The 22,465-nt window shown below is 48.0% G+C and overlaps 1 protein-coding gene across 5 annotated transcripts in view; it reads left to right on the top strand.

The window, feature by feature from the left end:
- The window catches only part of ZDHHC14 (zinc finger DHHC-type palmitoyltransferase 14), a 274,356-nt gene that overhangs the window by 141,863 nt on the left and 110,028 nt on the right, over positions 1-22,465 (top strand). For all 5 annotated transcript variants that reach the window (XM_021086474.2, XM_021086517.2, XM_021086478.2 and 2 more), the window contains exon 2: positions 18,378-18,538. In XM_021086474.2, the coding sequence (XP_020942133.1) occupies positions 18,378-18,538 (161 nt within the window). The remainder of the gene's footprint in view (positions 1-18,377; positions 18,539-22,465) is intronic.

Raw genomic sequence — 22,465 nt, 5'->3', positions numbered from 1 at the left:
GCAGGTGGATGGGGACACGCTGCCTCCCGACGGAGAGGAGCGCTTCATGGTACTTCGGGGGCCACAGCGCCCTTGGAGAGTCTGCGGCTCTTCTCCCTGAAGTCTGAGAAGCCTGTAACCTCCAGACGAAGACGTGGCCTGAGTACGGCTCGGCCTCTGCCCCCGAGGCTGGGAGTCTGCTGAAGCCTAGCTGGGCGACCTGAGAGCAGGTCACCGTCCGAGGGGGCGGCTGCCCCGCCTCCTCCCAGACCTGCGGCTCCTCCTGCCTCCTCTGAAGGAGATGCTGGGCTCGCAGCTCATTCACGGGGCCGCCGTGACGGGGCTTCCTGTGCTCAGTTTACCTGTTTTCCTAGGTTCCAACCCACACGTCCTAGTCAACAATTCTCTTTTAAAAAAAAAAAAAAAAAAAGTGTCGTTGCAAATCCTGCTGTTTGGGGTTTTTTGTTTGCCTGTTTTTTGAGGATTTTTTTGCTGCATATGGAGGTCCCAGGCCAGGGATCAGATCCAAGCCATAGTTGTGACCTCTGCTACAGCTGCGGCCACACCAGATCTTTTAACCCACTGTGTGGGGCTGGGGATCCTGGTGCTGCCCAGACACTGCTGATCCCATTGCACCACAGCGGGAACGGCGGCTGTTGTGTTGAAACATTAAGATCTTTCCATCTTGCCTGGTGCAGCCGTGCACATTCCATTGAGGAATGAGGAGGAAGCCAAACCCAAAGGGGATGGAAATTTCTGGTTGAGAAAGTCTTCAAGAAGCTGGCTAGAATAAGCACTACAGCCAGGAGCACGTAGGCGCCATTGGAACCTGCAGAGCCGTGTTTTCTGGGGCCCCACTTGGTGGGCTCTGCTCTTTGACCTCAAGTCTCACCGGTGCTTAAGGCGTGAAGCTGTGTTTCTTCAGCAGCCGCAGGGCGGCCCTCTCGCCAAGAGTCTCTGGAAATGTGAAAGATCATCCGCAGGACTTGACAGTCCTTTTGGCCTCGACTAATTCTACGGACTGTTCAAATCAGCCGGAGAATGAATGGCACCAGCCCTGGGTCTTCGAGCCTTGGGAGAGGCCTGCTCTGCTCCCCTCCCCAGGGTACCGCTCTCCAGCTGCCCAGCTGATTCTCAGGCTTTGCCATCTGCTTGGCAAATTCAAGGAAGGCTCCCGCCGTCCCTTAATTTATTGCACCTTTCATGGAGGTAACATCTTCCAAATATTCCATCAGGAGAGTCAGGCATGATTTCCTCTGCCTGGATCCCTGTGGGGCATCTCTTGTGTAAAATGCTTTCCTGGCGTATCTGCTCCACTATGTCTCTTAAGGTTGTTTCCACGATTTCCCCCAGAACCAATGAACATCATTCTGCCTTTTAACCTCCGCTTTTTAAAAATTAACTAATAGTCGTGTTTGCCACTGGGCAGTCCTCAGGAACCTGTTCTATTTTAAAATGAACGAAAAAGATGTTTATCTTAGACGTGTGTGGCTTAGAAGAAAACAAGAAACAACGTGGAAGTTTAACCACAGAAGAGTATCAATTAGATGAACCAAGTGGTTAAGGCATTAATTGGCCACCAACACGTGCTATTTTTCAGGTTTTTTATTCCAATCAGTTCAAAGAGTTTCATAAAAAAGTATGTCATTGTACTTGAAGTATCCAGTAAAAACACTCCAACTTCCAGGTGTTAATTGGCACCTGCCTCCTGTATTCTTCTGAGGTTCCTTATGTCGCCTGCTTTCCGGGAGTGCACATCTCAGAACGTTGAGTTCCACACTGGCTTCTTGGAAGTGGGGGGCTTTGAACTCTTTGTACCTCACTCTCTTCTCATAGGAAGCCATTACTCCTTGAGTACAACCTGGAGATTTTAGGAAGTTTCTCTCTCTCTCTCTCCCCCCCCCTTTTTTTTTTTTTTTGAGGACCACACCTGCTGCATATGGAAGTTCCCAGGCTAGGGGTCAAATCAGAGCTGCAGCTGCCGGCCTACACCACAGCCACTGCAACACCAGATCCGAGCCGCATTTTTGACCTACGCCACAGCTCTTGGCAATGCTGTATCTTTAACCCACTAAGCGAGCCCAGGGGTGGAACCTGCATCCTCATGGATACTGGTGGGGTTCTTAACCTGCTGGGCCACAATGGGAACTCCAAGAAGTTTATCTTTTTAAATGAAAATTTAACTTTAGCATTATATCCATCTTCATCCCCCCCACCACCAAAGAGTGAAGCAAAACTAACCAGCACTGACTTTATGTGGCACAAGGATATTATGAAATAACAGGAGCAGTCTCCACCATTCAGTGTCAAAGCTTGGGTAACAGCGGCTCTGGGAATACAAGCTCTGTCCTCGGAGCTCGTTCTTTAGCAACCGGAGTTGAGAAGCAGAGCCCAAGAGAAATGTTCTTGACCTTGGAGGGCTAAGGTGTTACTCCCTTGTTAGTTTCACCGAAGCTGTGGGAGCGTCCCGAGCGGTTTAAGATCCTGTGTATCTTTGGAGGTGCAGCAACGCAGGGTGGCCTGTGCCCCTACCCTAGTGGCCCACATGTCAGTGGCCTTGGCTTCCCCCTTCAGGGCCGCCCCCCATCTTCCTTGGACGGAGCGGCCGTCTCCCACGGCTCCTGCCCCAAGGTTGGGGCTCCAGCCCCTGCTCGCAGCCCTCAGGATCCTGTGCTTAGCTGTCTTTTTGGCAGGACAGCGAATTGCTTCCTTTCCTGCCCATCTGCTGGCGATCCATCATTGCGATGCCATCACCCTCACTCCCCAGCCTTCGCTTACCCCAAACTGGGCGAGGCACCTTCAAGCTAAGTCAAGCTTCAGGTTTTCTAGGCATCATAATGATCTATAATGAGAGTAATTGAGATCATTATAAAAAAGGTGGGATCTTTTTAAGCCTGTGTGCTACCAAGAAAATGTCGAGCGTACACATTGGAAACCCAGACCTCCTGGGGGTAGAACTGAGATAACCTTCCCTGGTGCGTGGGATGTGGGGACAGCCCATCTGGTTCTGAAATGTACTAGCTGGGTGGCCTTGGTCAAATGACTGAACCTCATAGGACTTGGTTTCCTCATCTGTAAAATGGTCTCAATAACCCCAAGGGTCATAGGCTTTGTAGCGAGTACATGAAATAGGATATGTGAAACTGCTCGGCATATAGGTACTCTATCAAAAACGGTCCGTTTTCATCCTCTCCCTGCAATCTCCCTGTCCAGCCGCCTGTTGCTTTAAAAACTGTGTGACCACCCCTGTGTGTCTACCAAGAGCAGACCTTCCCTCTGTATCTGTCTGTTCTGACCTTGCCTTCGAAGGGGCCGGGTAGTTACCTCGTGAGGGTCCTCCCCACTTCTGGGAAGAGAAATGCCTTCACCATTTTTCAGTGCAAAGGCGCCTTACAAAAGAGAATAGCCAATGCCATGGGCGGTGTTTTGGTGGGAAATCAGGCATCATTTGTTATGAGCTCCGAGTGCTGCCCTTTCGACAAGGGAGCACATAAATCTATAGCCCCAGCAGCAACCCAGTCTCCAGAACTCTTAGTGAATTTCACTTTCCTACCAAATAAGACCTCCTCAAGCTGTCTCTACCCGATCGCCTCCAGCTTGGTGTAAGAAGGTTCATGGGCTTGTTCATCTGCTCGTCCTATTTTGTTTCCATAACTCTCCTTTTGGAGAAAAACTTTTTTCTGAAATACGTATGTAGCATTTTTCTTCTCTGATCAAAAGTACCTATTTCCATTTTGTATAATTTTCATGTACTGTTTTTCAAATTATGATTTCTCTGCTCTTGAAAAGGGTTTTATGAGTTTATGAGGGAAATAGCTTAACCATCCAAACTCACATGCATCCCTGTCTAAATGATCGGCTGTTTCTAACCTGTATTTATCCTCTATTATGTGCTTCTAAGAGGTTTCTGATGACGGATATGTTAAAAACCAATCTCCAATTCCTCTTCAATCTTAGGGCAATAGTATAAAGGGAAATTTACTTGGTAATTCATCTTCCTTTGCAAAAGGGAGAAGGTGCCTTCTTTCTCCTCCAGGGATGGGGGGAAACTACCCGTGACATTTGGGTGGGGAGAGCGTCAGCCGAGGAGGAGAGAGAGAGCTGTCGGCAGAAGAGGGGAGGGCGCTGAAATGAGTGCCTGCTCATCTCCATTTATGCTTTCTTTGCTTTTTTTTTTTTTTTTTTTTTTTTTTTTTTTTTTTTTTTTTTTTTTTTGTCTTTTTAGGGCTGCACTCATGGCATATTAGAGGTTCCCAGGCTAGGGGTCAAATTAGAGCTGTAGCCACTGGCCACAGCCACAACACGGCCGGGTCTGAGCCATGTTTGTGACCTACACCGCAGCTCACGGCAATGCTGGATCCTTAACCCACTGAGTGGGGCCAGGGATCGAACCTGCATCCTCATGGAGACTAGTCAGACTCATTTCCGCTGAGCCACCACGGGAACTCTGGTTTCTTTGCTTTTTTCAACTTCACGACGAGCGTTGCTACAAATCCCCTTGCAGTTCATCATCCACAGCATGGCCCCAAGTCTCTCAGGTCTGCTCTGTTGATTCCGTCAAATTCAGCTCAGCACACGTCTGCCCAGTGCCCCCTCTGCAGCAGGCAGGTGCTGGGGCTACAGCAATGACTAAACAACCTGCGAAGACCCTGCCTACTGGACTGCCCTTGCCGTGGGGTCCAGCCCAGGTGGGGCTGTTAAGCCTCCACCTTACCCCTTGGAGTCAACCATGGAAGGTGTGGGAACTGTCGATACGGTGCAGGATTCTCTGGCTCCACGTCCTCGCCTTCCTCTTTCCGGTCTAATGACTGCTTAGCCATCAGCTCCCCATCCAGAAACCCTTCTCCGATTCCATCCAGGTCCACGGAGCTGAGTCCTTTGCTGTTCCCTCGGTACACTCTCTTGATCTCGGTCACCTAAACTTGCTATTTCATTGCTAGTCAACTGATTTAGGGTCTCTTTCTCCTGTGGGAGTGTGAGCAACTTGAGCGCAAAGTTTGTGTCTTGATCTTGTATCCATCCCTAGCGTTTGGTCTAGTGTGTTTGGGCGTGATAGGTAGAAGTGTGTGGAGGGGTTGAATGAAGGAATGACCGGTGGTCGGGGACATGGGAGAGCCACAGTATCCCGCTACTCGCTCTCCATCTTTGTAGGAACTTCCCCAAACTCACACAAAGGCCAGAATGTTCTGAGTTGTGCTTCTTCCAAACACCCAGGACCACTTTCCCATAGCAGTAACTTCTGGACATCAGCAGGAAGGGGTTTGGCCCAGTGTGACGGTCGGGGCCAGGGCATGCTCCACGGCAGAGGCCTCGTGATGTGTGACACCTGGTTCACTGCTCTGCCAAACCTGGGGAGGCGCCCGAAGCCCCAGGGGTGGAGCTGCTGAGAGCTGGAGCAGTGGGAATAACAGCTAGCAGGAGGGAAGAAAACACGGGCTACACAAGCATCAACAGATGCCAAGGAGTACCAGCGGCACTGTACCCGAGGGGTCTCTGGGCCACATCCCAGAGAGAGCCTGAAGCCCCGAGGGTCTCAGGACAGAGGGGAAGGCCCATTGCTGTTCACGTTGCAGTCGAAAACAGGACAGGGCATCTTCCCCCCTAAAACGTTTTCTTGAACACATAGTGTTTACAGTAATTTGTATTTAGTTGAAGATGTGTCTGTGTTGAATAATCCATTCCGCAACCATGCTTATAACCGAGATGTCCAGCCTTCGGGTTCCACTCCGTGAACATTGCCAGTGTTGGGGGGCATTGGATTTGTGTAGCCTTTCATCCTTCTCTTTCCCACAGCTCCCCTTCCCCTTCCTGCTACCCTTGGACCCACCTTCGACCCAAGGGAAGGGAAGCAGACCCTTCAGTGGGTCTGTAACTCTGGGTCTCTGGAGGGTTGGCTGGGGCCTGTGGCCCTGCACCTCAGGCCTCCTTCCCAGCTGTCTGTGGGGTTGTTCTTTGTTTTTCACTGTGACATAGAAACATCAGAGTGTAGTTGTCTCTGACTTTAATCTATAAATGGCCAGTTTAACGTAGAAATCCGCAAGGATGGCAGAAGAACTCCCCCTGGTCACATGCCTATAAGAAACAGTGTACAGACTAGAGTTGAATGGGAGGTAAATTGAGTTGTGTGTTCTTAAATGTATGCTACCCCTAAACCTCAAAACATGCCGTTCTAATGAGAGGCAACCTGCAGAAGTCAAGGGCTTGGCCTTCTGAGGTTTTGATCTAATCTGGAAGCTGAGTTATTGCCTAGCATCTTTTTTATTGATAGTTGATTTTTAAAAGCACAGACAGGAGTTCCCGTTGTGGCTCAGTGGAAATGAATCTGACTAGCATCCATGAGGACACAGGTTTGATCCCTGACCTCATTCAGTGGGTTGAAGATCTGGCATTGCCGTGAGCTGTGGTGTAGGTCACAGACATAGCTCAGCTCTGGCGTTGCTGTGGCTGTGATGTAGGCTGGCGGCTACAGCTCCAATTCCACCCCTAGCCTGCGAACCTCCATGTGCTGTGGGTGCGGCCCTAAAAAGACAATAAATAAATAAATAAAAAAGTACAGACAGATTTAAATTTTATTTAATTTTTTTTGGCTGCCCCCCCAACATATGGAGTTCCTGGGCCAGGGTTTAGGTCTGAGCCCCAGTGGTGACCAAAGCTGCAGCTGCAGCAGTGCCGGCTCTTTAACCCACTGTGCCAGGCTGGGGAGCAAACCTGTGTCCCAGTGCTCCAGAGACACCACCGATCCTGTTGTGCCACAGCAGGAAAACCAGATTTTAATATTTTGGAAATCCCTCCCTCCTTTTTTTTTCTCTTTTTTCTTTTCTTTTCTTTCTTTCTTTTTTTTTTTTTTAGGTTCAGTGAATATTTATGTACTTATTTTTAATCTTACATATATATATATATATATATATATATTTTTTTTTTTTTTTTGTCTTTTTGCCATTTCTTGGCCCGCTCCTGCAGCATATGGAGGTTCCCAGGCTAGGGGTCCAATCGGAGCTGTAGCTGCCAGCCTACACCACAGCCACAGCAACGTGGGGTCTGAGCCGCGTCTGCAACCTACACCACAGGTCACGGCAACGCCGGATTGTTAACCCACTGAGCAAGGGCAGGGCTTGAACCCGCAACCTCATGGTTCCTAGTCGGATTCATTAACCACTGTGCCACGATGGGAACTCCTAATCTTATATTTTTCCCTGCAAAAATAAGCCATGTTTGATTAAGAAATGTTGGAAACTCTCTAAAAGCACATCTGTACAGAATGACCCTCACACCTTTCACTGCGGAAAATGAGGTAATACCTTAGGGCGTGTTCTTCAAATTATGATTATAAACGTGTGTTTGAAACAAAATGGGATCATCCCGAGTCTCCTTTGTTTCCTGTGTTTTCAGCTCCTTCAGCAGACATTTATTGAAGGCCCACTATGTGCTGGACTCAGTTCAGGCATTGGGGTTACACTTGGGAACCACGAGGAGAAGCTCACTGCTTGGAGCTTCTTTCTCTAGTCGGAGAGTCAGACAGGAAGGAAGGGAGTGTACACTCTGCCAGGCGCGGGGCGAGTGACAGGAGGGAAAGGAAAGGCCAGAAGAGGCCCCGGGGTCAGGGGCCAGGGGTGCTGGTGGTGGGAGAGCTCATTTTGCAAAGCCTGGTTAGAGAAGGCTCTGCTGGAAGTGCGAGAGTTGAGCAAAGACCTGCAGGAGGTGGGGAGCCCTGTGGCTCTGTGGGAACAGCATTCCAGGCAGAGGGCACGGCACAGGCAGAAGCCCCCAGTAGAGGCCTGCCTGGAACGTTCCGAGAGCCACAGAGGGGCGGGAGGAGGGACACAGTGGGCAGGAGGGTGGAGTAGAGGGTGAGCTCATCCCTCTGGCCGGGGGATGGACCGTGGGTGGGAGTGGAAGCAGCAAGGTCCGGGTGGGAGGGGGAGGTCGTGGCTTTGGACGCAGCTGTGGGGCTGTGCAGAAACCTCAGACCCCCATGCCTCTGAGTCCAAAGCGATTCAGGAAACTGTGAAGATGTTTTAGGAATCCTTTGACCAAAGCATTTCACTCACACTTTAGAAAATCTATGCATACCATTGATGTATGCTTTTAAAATTGTGTCTACATGAATAGAAAATAGCTCCTTCAATAAGTATAAGATAAAGATTCTGAGCAATTAGAGAATATTGTCTTATTTGGCACATCCTCCTTAATGATACATCTTAAAGTTGGGGCACCTTAGATTTGATGAAATCAAGAATTATGGGGAGTTCCTGTTGTGGTGCAGCAGGTTAAGAATCCAAATAGTATCCATGAGGACGCGGGTTTGATCTCTGGCCTTGCTTAATAGGTCGGGGATTGGGTGTTGCCGTGAGCTGTGGTGCAGGTCACAGACTCAGCTTGGATCCCAGGATCCCACATTGCTGTAGCTGTGGTGTAGGGTGGCAGCTGTAGCTCCAATTGGATCCTTAGCCTGGGAACTTCCCGCTGAGCTATTCCCACACAGAGTGCAATGGAAGGAGAGCAGACACTTTCAGGTGAAAAACAGGGTCAGAAGGAACCATACCTTGGAATTCTGTTAGGGACAGTGCAAATCCTGCCTCTCTCCTCTGGCCACTCCATACAGCACATACTCCCAGCATGCCCCGAGGCAGGGGGCTTCCCGCAGGGGCCTCTCTTGTCCTGCTAATTTCCTTTAGGTCCAGAATGCACTGAAAGCGAGGTGATGGAGTTACTATGGCCAATTAGTTCAACCGCTTACTCCACCTGAACACAGCGAATCCGCTGCGTTAGGACTCAGAGATATATTGTTGCCGTGCCTAAGTGATCCCTTTAAGTGAGTGGGATGGACTGGGAGTCTGGGATTAATAGATGCAAACTATTGCTTTGGAATGCATAAGCAATGAGATTCTGCTCTACAGCACAAGGAACTATATCCAGTCACTTGTGATGGAACATGATGGAGGATAATGTGAGAAAAAGAATATATATATGTATGTATGACTGGGACACTTTGCTGTACAGTGGGCATTGACAGAACACTGTAAACCAACTATAATGGAAAAAAGAAAAATCATAAATAAATAAATCAATAAAACTGCAACCCCCTCACCCCCCAAAAAGTTTTCATTCCTGGAGTTCCTGTCGTGGTGCAGCGGAAACAAATCCGACTAGGAGCCATGAGGTTTTCGGGTTCGATCCCTGGCCTTGCTCAGTGGGTTAAGCATCTGGCGTTGTTGTGAGCTGTGGTGTAGGTTGTAGATGTGTCTAGGATCCTGCATTGCTGTGGCTGTGGCGTAGGCCGGTGGATGTAGCTCCGATTGGACCGCTAGCCTGGGAACCTCCATATGGTGCAGGTGAGGCCCTAAGAAAAAGAAAGAAAAAAAAAATTCCAAGAAGCCAAAGACTTCTGGCTAGTGTGTGGATCAGAAGAATGAAAGCCTTTTTTTTTGGGGTGGGGGGGGAATGCACCTGTGGCATATGGAGGTTCCCAGGCTAGGGGTCCAATCAGAGGTACAGCCACTGGGCTACGCCACAGCCATAGCAACACAGGACCCTTAACCCACTGAGTGAGGCCAGGGATCGAACCTGCATCCTCATGGATCCTAGTTGGGTTCTTTAACCGATGAGCCATGAAGGGAACTCCTGGCTTCTTGGAATTTTAAATCAAATGCAAAATCAGTTGGCCAAAAAAGTTTGAAACACCCCAATTTCCCTTTATGGGCCCCTACACATTCCCAGTAGTAGTTAAGGGGGGGCTGTTTACACGCTGTGATTTGAAGCCTGTATTTTTAAACTACAGATTCCCAGGTTCTGTGTCTTTAACTGGACCTATCTGAGTGGTCTGGGAGGCCCTGGATGAAGAGTAATGACACTGATTTTGTCACATAGGAGCTCCCCAGGCTTCACGCGAGACCGTGCTGTGTGGCAACATCCCTGTTGTGACTACGTCCGGCCTGAGGCTTGCAGGGGCAACGCGGATTCCTTAGAGACCGTGGGCTCCTTGGTAGGGTGGGCTTCAGCAGCCTTCTTCCCTTAGGAAGCCCGAGGCACCAGCTCTCCATGAGCAAGTAGGCCGAGCCGGGTGTCAAGTGAGCCTGCGGGGTCTTTGGGGACGCTGAGTGTCCTCAGGGCCTGCACGTTTCCATGAGGAGTTCTCTCCCTGGGCTTGAACTTTCCTTCCAGCCTCCTTTGGTTATATTTCCCCCCTTTGGTCCCTGCCTCCTCTTATCTAAACTCCCTCCTCTCATGTAACCCTGGTGGATCCATCACTCTGTGCAATTAGTCAGAAGGGGTTTTATAAACACTGGGTGCTGCCGTGGGGTGTCTTGCAAAGGATGACACTTATGATGATTTTCTCTTTGTTTTTTTCCATTTTTTAAATTTTTTTATTTTTTATTTATTTATTTTTTTGTCTTTTTTTTTTTTTTTTTTTTTGCTATTTCTTTGGGCCGCTCCCACAGCATATGGAGGTTCCCAGGCTAGGGGTCTAATCGGAGCTGTAGCCACTGGCCTACGCCAGAGCCACAGCAACGCGGGATCCGAGCCTACACCACAGCTCACGGCAATGCCGGATCGTTAACCCACTGAGCAAGGGCAGGGACCGAACCCTCAACCTCATGGCTCCTAGTCGGATTCATTAACCACTGCGCCACGACGGGAACTCCCCATTTTTTTTTTTTTTCTTTTTATGGCTGCACCTGTGGATATGGAAGTTCCCAGGCTAGGGGCTGAATAGGAGCTGCAGCTGCAGGCCTGCGCCACAGCCATAGCAACACTGAATTCAAGCCACATCCATGAACTATGCCACGGGGTGCAGCAATGCCGGATCCTTAACCCATTGAGCAAGGCCAGGAATCAAACCTGCATCCTCATGGACATTATGTTAGTTTCTTAACCCACTGAGCCACAATGGGAACTCCTGTTTTTTCCTGTTTTAGGGGTGTGAATGGATGTTGTTTCTGAGACCACTTTTTCTCTGTTTGTCTCCAAGTAATGTACTTACCTTTGCCCTGTAGAGGTACATTTATTTCTGAATGTGTGACTAAGGAACAAATCATAAAGTTAATGGGGTTTATGTCCCTGCCTGTAAATGAAAAATGCATTTATTTTACAGTGACTCCTGTGAAAAGGGAAAAGATCATTTTTATTACTAGCTTCACAGTGCTGCTCTGTTATTATTTCAGATGTGTGAGTCATTGGCTCAGATTATTTCATTTAACAGTCATTTGCCTTAACTATTTGTTATTGAAATGCATTGGAATCAAGACTCTGACATTTGAAATAATAGCTGAACTTTGTGATTTCTGAAATACAGAAACCATTGGAGTGCAGCATCAGTAAAGCAAGGCCACTCTCCCCTCCAGAATCAACTTTCATCGTGTGCCTCTTTTCTGTGTATAAAGAATAGTTATTCTTGGGAGTTTGCGTTGTGGCTCAGTGGGTTACAAACCCGACTGGTATCCATGAGGATGTGGGTTTGATCCCTGGCCCTGCTCAGTGGGTTAGGGATCCAGTGTTGCCACGATCTGTGGTGTAGGTTGCAGATGCAGTTTGGATCTGGCGTTGCTGTGGCTGTAGTGTAGGCCAGCAGCTGTAGCTCTGATTCAACCCCTAGCCTGGGAACCTCCATATGCCACAGGTGTGGCTCTTAAAAAAAAAAAAGAATAGTTATTTTTGTGTTTATGCTTTCATACGTACAAGACAGAACAAAAATGTCAGCTAAAAGTCATGTTGTAGTTAGGGCTTGTGAGCTACAATTAACAGAATAATTTTCTATCCATTTGCAGGCTAAATATTAAAAGACGAATTGTTTTGATACGGAAAAAGAGTCCCTTTTTGTTCCAAAATCCGCTTCATTTTCATGTGTCTATTACATCTTGTTAATATTATTTTGTTTTGTTTCTGTGTTTAAGTAAAGCTAACCTTCCCCCAAAAAATGTCCTGTGGGGAAACAGAGACCTAGCTACCCAATAATGAAATCCAGAGTTCCCATCTGAAGTGTTTAAGAAATTAATTTAGTCCCAGGATTTTCATATAAGGAATCAGTTTTGCTGTAAATAAATTCTGAACCGAAAGCCAGTCTCTAAATACAGAATTAATGAGAGTATTGATTCTGGAATGTCAGTATCTGTTTGATGGCAAAATAACTTTGTCATAATTAATGACATAATACATTCATTGTCTGGACTCAGATAATATAGTGTGCAGAAAATAGTTCCACCCTTCATATATAAACATCAAAATACAAATAATTATTTCTCCTAAAGATCTGAGAAGATTGCTATTAAGAACCGAAAAAAATCCCCTCTAATCTCTTGGCAGTGCTGTATTTTCTGATTATTACCTGGAAGGACCTTTCTTTACCCCTGATGTACAGTGAATTGGCAGTTTGTAGTAGGTACTTAATCATCATATGCAAAGGCAAACAGCTCAAGGCTTTTCATCATGATAGCATTTGTTTTCATCTAGTGCTAAATTAGCTCATTTCTTTTATGTTAAGGAAATGCGTCCTTTCAGATTCTGGTTTTTTTCATGTCACTTCCCCATTGAGCTTTATGAAGACTAAGATGTCCATAGCCTGTTATCCACACAGCCCCGGGTTGTATGTAGGTCACAAGTCTTCAGACAGAGAGGGGACTCCATTTGGTGTTTATACCTCTGGCAGCTGCATCATCACCTTGTAGCAAATCCAGGCCCTTCCGGGGAGGAGTCTTTCTCATCACAGACGGCACTCGGAATTGGAGAGGCCATCCACAGCGGCTCAGAAAGACCAAGGAGCCATTTTCAAGTTGTCTGAGCTCGGGCTAAGAATTTTCCTCGCTACTCACAGCTCTTTAGCTATTACGTCGTGCCAGTTGCTGTGGGTTGGCTGAGAGTTTCCCATCAGTCCCGCCTCCAGATCTAGTGATCACTCTCCTGGGCTGGGTCTGCTTATTGCCGTGTCTTTACCAGCAGGACTGCAGATGCTCTCGGCTTTTTTTGAGCAGCAGTTTGAAGATGTCTGTGTCGAACTGATCTCATTGTTTTCTTGGAGGCCTAAATCCTGCTGCCTTCATAGGGAGCGATGGCCAAGACTGCAAAGAGAAACTCAGTGTTGTCCTTTGTCATACAGAGGCTAGGAGGACAGTCGACTGTCGTAGAGCATCTAGTGTTATGCAAAGTTGTACCAACACACGTGCTTCATCTGCTAGAACTTTAGAGTGTGATGCACACACTCAGCTCAGTGTATGCAGTCCTGCCTTTTCTCAGTGGGGGAAGCATCCTGAATAGGGCAGATCCTTAGCAGCTGTTTGAAGGACGTTGAGGACCTAGCAAGCCTAGAAGGTAGAGAAGTGAGTTCTGTTCACGGGTACATTGTTGATGTTGAGAGTATGGCTGATGTGACTTTCCTTCTCTTTTCTGTGCCACTGTAAAATTCAGTGAATGGTTCCCATTCATTCAGTTACTGACAAGCATTTATCAAATACCTACCATGTGTGGGACCTCGTGCCCAGTGCTGTGAAGGACACAGGCTGACCAGGGCCCAGTCTCACCTTCCAGGACTTCCAATCCAGTGAGGTTTATGAGGCATGTCCACAAACAGCCACAAATACCATCGCAAGGAGCAAACAGAGTTCGGAAAAAGAAGCCAGCTCTTCTGCTGGAGAGTGAGCCAAGAAATTCTTTTCACCAAGTCTTTATGGGAACTTGAAAGTTGGGGTGGCTTTAACAAGCCGAGATGGGTGTGAGGTGTTCCAAACACAAGGGTTTGGTCGCAGGCACCTGTCTGGGAAGGCCAGAGGTCAGGGTAGCTGTCTGCGTATGCCTGCAGAGGGGGTGTTGGGATGAAAAGGATAGACCAGAGACCAGGCACTGCCAGAGAAGGAGCTTGAACTTGATGTGGCAGGAGAAAGGGAGGCATTGCTGGCTTTTGGGCAGAGCCGTGGGTAACAGAGCTGGCAGCGTGGCTGGGGCAGCAGAGGACTGAGATGGCTGTTCTCTTGCCCCCAGGCGAGAAGCAGAGAGCTGAGGGATCTGGTGCCGTGCTCCTCAGGTTCCTGATAGGAAGGAAATGGGGGCACAGAGGAGTGGAAGGCTGGGCCTTAAGGCAGGAGGAAGACTGCCTTCTCTCTGCTCAGGAAGGGGGAGCGAGGGTGATGGTACCCGAGGGGCTTGCACTTGGGCTCCTGAAGGGGAGAGGGTCAGATTCGAACATCTGGTAGACCCAGAGAGCACAAGGCCACCTTGTAACAGAGCTTTCAAGTCAGTGCCTCCTGCCCCCCCACGTCCTTTCTTCTCTGGCCACAGAGGGACCAGAAACTGCACTTGGCCAGTGGGGGAGGCAGAGGAGGTTTAACCCAGAACCAAGTTAGAAGTTTCCATCAGTAATTGGGATTGTCCCAGTTTTAGTTGCTTAATGAGACTGCCTGCCACTTAAAGTGACTGAAGGGCTTCTTGTTACCTTCATCTCATGACCAGAAAAGTCAGGATCCACCTGTGTTTTCACACAGGGGCAGGAGCAGCTTTAAAAGTGAGACCGAAAAAGTTGTTTCAGATCCACGTGGGATTCCTCTGTGTTCGACAACCAGTCACAGTTAAAAGGAACCTGGGCCGGTGGTAGGCATTTACCTGTCAACTAGATTCTTCGTCTTTCTCCTTTCCTGGATGAGGTCTAAGGAAATCCATGGACACTCAAGTCCATTAAACCACAATGCCTTGTCCCTGCAATGAGAATGTGCCATGGGTCAGAAAACTTAAGGGAGAGACATGGACCTCTGATTGTGAGTCTCAGATGTTAGCACGGGTAGCAGACAGCCTTGCTGCGGGGTGGAGAGAGGCGGGCAGGGTGATGGGAGCCCTCTAGAGCCATCAGCCTGGAGAAGCCAGTGGCTCTTAAGGATCACAGCCCCGCATACAGCGTACTTGGGACAACTAGAAACCGTTTAGGATGTCTGTGGCTTCCTCGTGACCAGTGTCTTGCTCTGAGGAGGCAAACCTCTGCGGCTTTGAGCAGGTGAACTTTGAGGTCACCCGAGTTACATTTCCAACCCCAAAGGGAAAACCAAATACACTGTAACCTAAGATGTACGAAATCACCCTCACGGGAGGGTTCTGACAGCACCGAAGTATCCATCCTTGGAGAAGCCAAGTGGAGCCAAATACATCCCATCCCTAAACACCCAAGTTGGATCCCATCCTGCCGACGGGTCTGTCCAGGGCATGTTGTCCACCTGTGACCCCAGTGCCACTACCAGTGGCTTCCTCCTCAGACTCATTAACAGTGAGAAAGAGGACAAAAGTTGGTCTGTTTTGTTCTCTGCCTTTATTCAAACAGGCATTCTTCTGTTCAATTCTGAACTCAAATTCTGGAAAAATTCTCTTCTACACAATTGATCATTTTTCCTAACCATTCCATTAAAAAAATCCACTTAGAGTAGATTCTTTTATACTAAAAATATATTTCAATCCCGCATTGCTATGGCTGTGGCAGAGGCCAGCAGCTACAGCTCCAATTCGACCCCTAGCCTGGGAACTTCCATGTTCCATAAGTGCGGCCCTAAAAAGATTAAAACATATATACGTACACATATATACATATATACACGCATATGTATAAGGCAGATACCTATGAATTGAAATTTATTAGTATCAGGGTCAATTTTACGCCTTCAGTATGAACTATGATTCTTTCTCTTTTTTTTTGTCTTTCTTTTCAAATTTATTGCAAACCTCCGGGGTGCTGGCTAGCACTTCACAAATGTTGCTCCTTTTAATTCTCACAATGACCCCATGAAAGGAGGTACAATGCCTAGGAGGACCCAGGAAGTGGGGGTTAGGCATGGTCCCGAGGTCACATAGTTACATGTAAGGTAGAACTGAAATGGGAGCCCCAGATCCATGACTCCCCACTACACCTCCTGCACAGCTGAGAGCACCGATCTGGGAGCCAGGCCATCTGGGCTTGAATCCAAGCTCTGCCTTAGCCTAACTGTGTGAGTGTGGACCACCCCACATCCTCCTGGAGGATAGTAAAATTGGGGTAACTGTGGGGTAACCCACCTCAGAGGGCAGCTGGATGATGAATTAATCTCTGATATCTTTTAGATGAGCGCCTGACACACCATACTGTTCATGTCCGTGTTATTGCTGTTATTTTTTTTTTTACCACTGCAGTTTGAGAGCTTCTGGTTTGGCGGTGGTGTGTGGAGGGAAACTGAGGGTATGGGGGAACACCTGTGAGCTTTGGCCCCGATGGCGCCCGGCTGTCTTTATTTCTGAGGGTGGTACCCGCGCACAGTTTCAAGGCTTAATGCAACTTCACGTTGCTTTTTATCTGACAATAAGAGTAACAAAGATGATGTCATATTTTATGACACAGATATGTTTTAATGATCTCCTAGAGTTTGAGTTCCTTGATATGAGCCCCAAGTTTCCAAGCTGGTGTCGCCATCTGAGGCTTAATCAGTAGACTTGCAGCAATTGATCTTTATCACCAGCCCTTCACACAGCAGCTTCACATCACAGACCAAACATGCCCCCGTCGACATGATAGGCATGCCCTGAAAAGGCGTGGATTTCCGCAGCCCACAGCACTGCGCCATATCCAAGAGCTGGGATACAGCCCCAAACGAACATGTCAGTGCCATATTCAGTGGGATTTTGATTGTCCCTTTATACTGAATCTCTAAAGGGGAGGTGGTCATTTCCTGACCACCTCTGTTCGCTACGTGTGTGAAGTTGAAGTGCATGTTCTGGGTTAGGCGGTAAAGCCCAGGCCCACAGGAAAGGGAAGCACCCCGAGTGGCATCATCTTTTCAGTTGTTCTTTCTGGTTGTCAGAACCAGTAGATCTCTATTGCAGGAAAATGTTTAATTTGAAGCTTTTCAGTACCTAAAATCACAAAAGCAAATTTGTAAAGAAAAACCGGAAGCCCACAAAAGATATTAATTACATTAGGATTTGTCTGAAAACACTCTAAGAAAAGCAATGATTGTCCACCTGCCTGGCAGGAAATCTTATCTGGTCAGATGTGGGGATGCTCCTCCCTCTTCTTTAAGTTGCTGGAAAGTCTCTGGGTTTCTGCAGAGCAGGGAATTCAGGACAAGTCCTTGGTCTTTGGTTCCCATAACTGTTCCACATAGACCTGAGCATCCAGCCTCTTGAAGACTAGAGGCTCTAACATGTCCGATGCTGGTCTCAGCAAAGGGGATCGTGGCCTTGCCAGCATCCCCTTGCCATCGCATCAGAGACCTCACCACCTCCCTGCAGGTACCGCAGAGGAGGGAGGTACTGGCCTCCAACACCCCAGGACTGAGCCCCGGCTCACCTCCTGAGCAAGGGTTTCCAGCCCTTTCTTAGGTTCCCTCTCATGGTCTGGTCTTGGGTATCTGGAAGCCCCCCGTCCCCCTGAGCCCACGAGCGAGACCATCTACTGTGGATGTCACAGTCCCGTGACTCTGTGTTGCGTTCCTCGATGCCTGTGGTGCTACTGAATGTGGGGACCACAGACTGACCACGGTCATGGCCGGTCCCATCCTTTACTCGGCTCCAGACACGGAACTGGTTTTCACTCTGCCCCTCACGGCCTCTGCGGAGTCAAGGGGCAACGATGGTGGGCCAGGGTGTGGTGCTTAACGCTGCCCTGGGTCCTGGCTCCCGAGCTGGCTGATGCAGACCGTACGTAGTCTGTCTCAGGGGCGCCTCTCCCTGCCTCATCACAGTCCCTGCTGCGTGTCAGTTCATTCACTGAAGGACAGTGAAGGGGTTTCATAGAATTGACTGCGGCCATGTTCATCCATTGGTAGCTCAAATGCCTTCTGGAAGACCATAAGAGTATTATATTCCAGCTGCTTAAATCCTTTTAATCTTCTTGGGAAGCTGCAAGTTCATTTCCATAGCTCATTAACCTCTTTTGGATAGATTAGCTCCAAATATTGAAAAATGGTTTCTGCCTTTTGAGGGTGACTTGCGGTTCTCCGTTTTGTGTCCCGAGTAGTCTGACTCAGGGAGGAAAGGCGGGTCTGATGAAGACAGCCCCAAGCTGGTCTCTTCCTATGTTGTGCAATTCCAGGGCTGGGTGGAAAATCACATAATTCCTGCACTGTGTTTACCGCACAAAGGACCAAGCTCTGTGCATCCTACATTGATTGTACAAGCAGATTATTTTAATTTTTCTGCCAAAGTCTTCCCCGTGTAGCCCAGTGGGAGGAGAGGGCCTGGATTGTTGTAGCTGAGAAGGAGGGTTAAATTGTCCGTGAGAGAGAAGTGCAGACCTCCCCAAATGTAAATGCTTAACGAAGATGAATTTTTAATGGAAATCAATTTTGCTTCTCCAAAAAGCCTTCGGTGTCTTGGAAAATACAGACTGCTTACTGTTGATGACTGACACTGTATTTCCTTTCTTTCTCTCCTCCCCTCCTGCCCTCCCCACCTGTTGGCAGCTGCCCGTATCTAGCAGTGAAAATCACCCCCGCCATCCCCGTGGTTGGTGGCATCCTATTCTTCTTTGTGATGGGGACCCTGCTGCGCACCAGTTTCAGTGACCCCGGAGTCCTTCCGCGAGCCACGCCTGATGAAGCCGCCGACCTGGAAAGGCAAATAGGTAACCCCGAAGGCCCACCCTCAGCCCCTGGTCACTTCCCACCTGTGCTCGGCCCCAGAGCGCGAGGACAGGCCGCGCAGGGGCAGGGCGCTGGACAGTGCGGCGTCCCCGGGAGGAGTCCCGGAAGCCTTCCTTCACTTGGCCGCAGGATGACCTGAGTAGGAGGTGGGATGGAAGGTGGTCCGAGGTAAGGCCCAGAGACTGGTGCTCTGGAGGCGGGCTGGCGGTGCCACCAGGCAGTCCATCCCGCCCAGCTCTTCGAGGCCCTAGTGTCTGAGGTTGCTCTGAGAAGGAGCCTTGTTGGGAAACCTGTAGTTCTCATTGGCTGCTCTTTATGTCCGTTTATTCTCATCATAGCTTTACTCTAGGTTCCATACTGTCAACCTGTCTTAGTTTATCCAGCCTGGGCTCCAGCATTTCCTTTATTAAGGCAGAACAAAAATATGTATTTCTGATACATGTTGAGATAAATGGCTTTATTTTTCCTTAGATATTGGAAATCCTAGGATAAAACATTTACAGCAATCCATTTTAAAGATATTAAAACCAATCCCAATCTCTCATGCAATGAACAGTTTAAGTCCTTTTTTAATTAAAAAGAGAGCTTCCTCTTGCTCTTAAACGTTGCCTTTGGGAATTTGTAGCTTTGCCATGGTACAGTGAAAATTTGACAGGCATGGCAGGGGGGCTGTGATGACTCAGTATGAAGATGAAGTTTAGGCATGAAAAATCATTTGACAGAAATAGTTCTCTCTCAGTGTTCCTCCTACTCCCATGGGCTTCTCTTCCCAGCTGATTCAGTCAAAAGACCCCCCATTTGCCATCACAGAAAGAGATACAGTTGTGGGTCTTGATAGACAGCATCTACTCTGATGTGCCTCCCCAAGTGCTAAAACACAGCTGTGTCCTTTGAGCATCTGCCTCCATCCTTCATCCCTGTCACCTGGGAGGGGAGCAGTAAATGGACTCATCATGGGATTATATGTGGGTTGTCTGCTAGGCTGCAGCCTTTTTGTATCCTGAGGTAGGGAAGTAGGAGACAAGCTCTTTCTTGGCTACCACATATTGAGATGTGAACACTAGGTATGTATTCATAATTCAGAGCCTACGTTTATAGCTTATTAGCAGTTCATAAAGGACGTCCATAATGATCAATGAATTGGATCACATCCCAGTAAGTATGTGAGGAAATCTGTATTATTACGCCCATTTTACAAATAAGAGAACAAAGCCCCAAAGAGGTTAAATGGAAGAAAATGGCAGAGTCAGAGCTCAACCCAGCCCTCCTGGTCTTGGTCCTCGTTCTTTGAGGGCCCTCGTGTTGTAGGGGAGAGAAAGAGATCAGGCCACTTCTAGGGGTAGCCCTGGGCCCATAGAAACTTGCGTAATCAATGCCCGCCTCACACGAGCACACAGCTCGAAACTCCACTCAGGTAGTATGCAGACAGCCCAGCTCCCCACACTGGCGGTTAAGCATTTTCCTGCTGTGATCCTGTTTTCTGTTCTCCACTCCCATCAGTGCTAGAAGCATCTGCAGAATCAGCAAGATCAGGAACTGGTTTTTTTTGCCTTCCTTACAAAGTGAATAATAGAGTGCCATTGGAACACTATTATAAGGGCAGATTCTAAGAGGCACAGAGTTTCTGTTATTAATATTGAAGAAGTTGAATGATTCACTAAAGTACAGTTTTAAAACTATTTCATTCTTTTTCTTTTCTTTTCCTAAAATCGATAACCTCAGAGTAGTATTTTTCAGCATAAGCATTTTAACAAAACCAGCTCAGCCCTCATGCCCCCTCCCCCAAAGCCAGATTCTATGAGAGAACTGGATGGGGTAAACCATGAAACCAAATTTTGTTTCCTGTGAAGGAGAGAAAAGGGGCTTTAGAGACAGGGCTTTGGCAGAAATGAGTGGCCTGGCACATCCTTCCCCAAAAGACAAGCGTAAGACTAAATAGTCAGAAACAGTAATCTCATGGCTCTGGGATTCAGCTCAACTGAGGAGCTGTTATGCATGGAAAACTGATGGACTCTGGGCAAGAACAGTGGGCGTCTGTGGCCCTCTCTCCCCGGGGCTGTTCTGATCCCCAACCTGCATTCCTGAGGTGAGATGCTTCTACCTGGACAGACTAACCCGGAAAACCAGCAGCCTCCCCGGCTGCCAGACTGACCTGATTTGGGGCAGAGCATGGAAAAAACCAGAAACTGAAGCTTTTACCTGAAGAAACTAGAAAAATAAGAGCAAACTAAACATGAAGCAAGCGCTAGAAGGGAGTATTAAAGATGAGGATGGAGGTCGGTGAGATGGAGTCAGAGAAGGACAGCGAAGCAGTGACCCTAAAGGTCCTTCTTTGAGAAGACCAGCAAAATGGACAAACCTGTAACCAACCTCTCCTGACCCCCCCACCCCCGGCCCCGCAAAAAAAACAGACAGACGGATACGGTGCAGATTACCAAAATCAGGAGGGAGAGCAGGGGCAGAAGTTAAAAGGATGTTAACTTTATGCCACAGGTGAGACAACTTAGATGAATGGACAAATTCTTAGAAAGCCACAATTAGAAAGAAAAAAAAAAGACTCAGGAAGACATCAAAATCTGAAAAAAACAAATAGCAAGTAAAGAAACTGATTGTTCATATTAGAGAGAATCCTTACCTCACATCGTACACAAAATTTAACTCAAAATGGGTCATAGGAGTTCCCGTCCTGGTGCAACGGAAACGAATCCGACTAGGAACCATGAGGTTGCGGGTTTGATCCCTGGCCTCGCTCAGTGGGTTAAGGATCCGACATCGCCGTGACCTTCGGTGTAGGTCACAGATGCGGCTCAGCTCTGGCGTTGCTGTGGCTGTGATGCAGGCCGGCAGATATAGCTCCAATTAGACCCCTAGCCTGGGAACCTCCATATGCCATGAGTGCGGCCTTAAAAAGCAAAACAAAACAAAACAAAAAAAACCAACCAACCAGCCAAACCAAAATGGATCATAGGCCTAAATATAAGAGCTAAAATGAAAAAACTTTGGAAGGAAGCATAGAGAAAATTTCCATGACCTTGTGTTAGGCAGAGAGAAAGCATGATCTGTAAAAGAAAAAGATAATAAATTGAATTTCACGCAGCTTTAGAAGACACCATGTTGAAAATGAAAAGACAAGCCATAGACTGGGAGAAAATACTCACAAATTGTGTATATCTGATAAAATATCTTTTACTTATATCTAGAGCATACTAAGATCTCTTACAACTCAGTAATAAGACAAACAACCCAGTTGTAAATGGGTGAAGGATTAAACAGTCATTTCTCCAAAGAAGATAGGTAAATGGTCAAAAGAAGGTACGGGAATGGTCAGTAAGCACATGAAAAGACACTCAACACCATTAGTTTTAGGGGCGTGCAGGCCAAAACCATGGTGAAGTACCACTTGGCACCCACTAAAATGGCTCCAGCTAAAAAAATGACAGTGGTAGTGAGGAGATGGAGAAACTGGAACCCTCATGTGACAGACGGGTGTGTAAAAGGGTACAGCCACTCTAGGAAGCACTTCCTCAAAACTCCTCAAGAAGTTAACGTTACCATGTGACCCGGCAGTTCTGCTCCTAAGCGTGTACCTGGGAGAAAGGAAAACACATGGCCTTCCTTGTATGCGCGTTGTACCTAAGAGCCCCAAACTGGAAACAGCCTCCATGGGCCAGTGGATGGAAGAGCCAGACGTGCTCAGTCCACACGGTGGAATTCTGTTCAGCAGTAAAACGGAGCAAAGTGTTGACACGGGCTTCAGTGTGGAAAAGCCAGATCCGAAAGAAAGAAGCCAGATCCGAAGACTCTGTTTTGTGTGGTCCCGTGTGTGTGAAATCCCCGGAAAGGGCACATTTTTGGAGACAGAGGGATCGCCTGGGCTGGGCGTGGGACTGAGCGCTGACCACATACGG

Source organism: Sus scrofa, chromosome 1, assembly GCF_054392235.1.
Source record: "Sus scrofa isolate SSC_HxYL_T2T_F1_AM1 chromosome 1, Sscrofa_HxYL_maternal_Yorkshire_Landrace_v2.0, whole genome shotgun sequence".
NCBI lineage: Eukaryota > Metazoa > Chordata > Mammalia > Artiodactyla > Suidae > Sus > Sus scrofa.
Note: the sequence above shows the minus strand (reverse complement) of the source record. Positions and strands in the feature narration are given on the sequence as shown.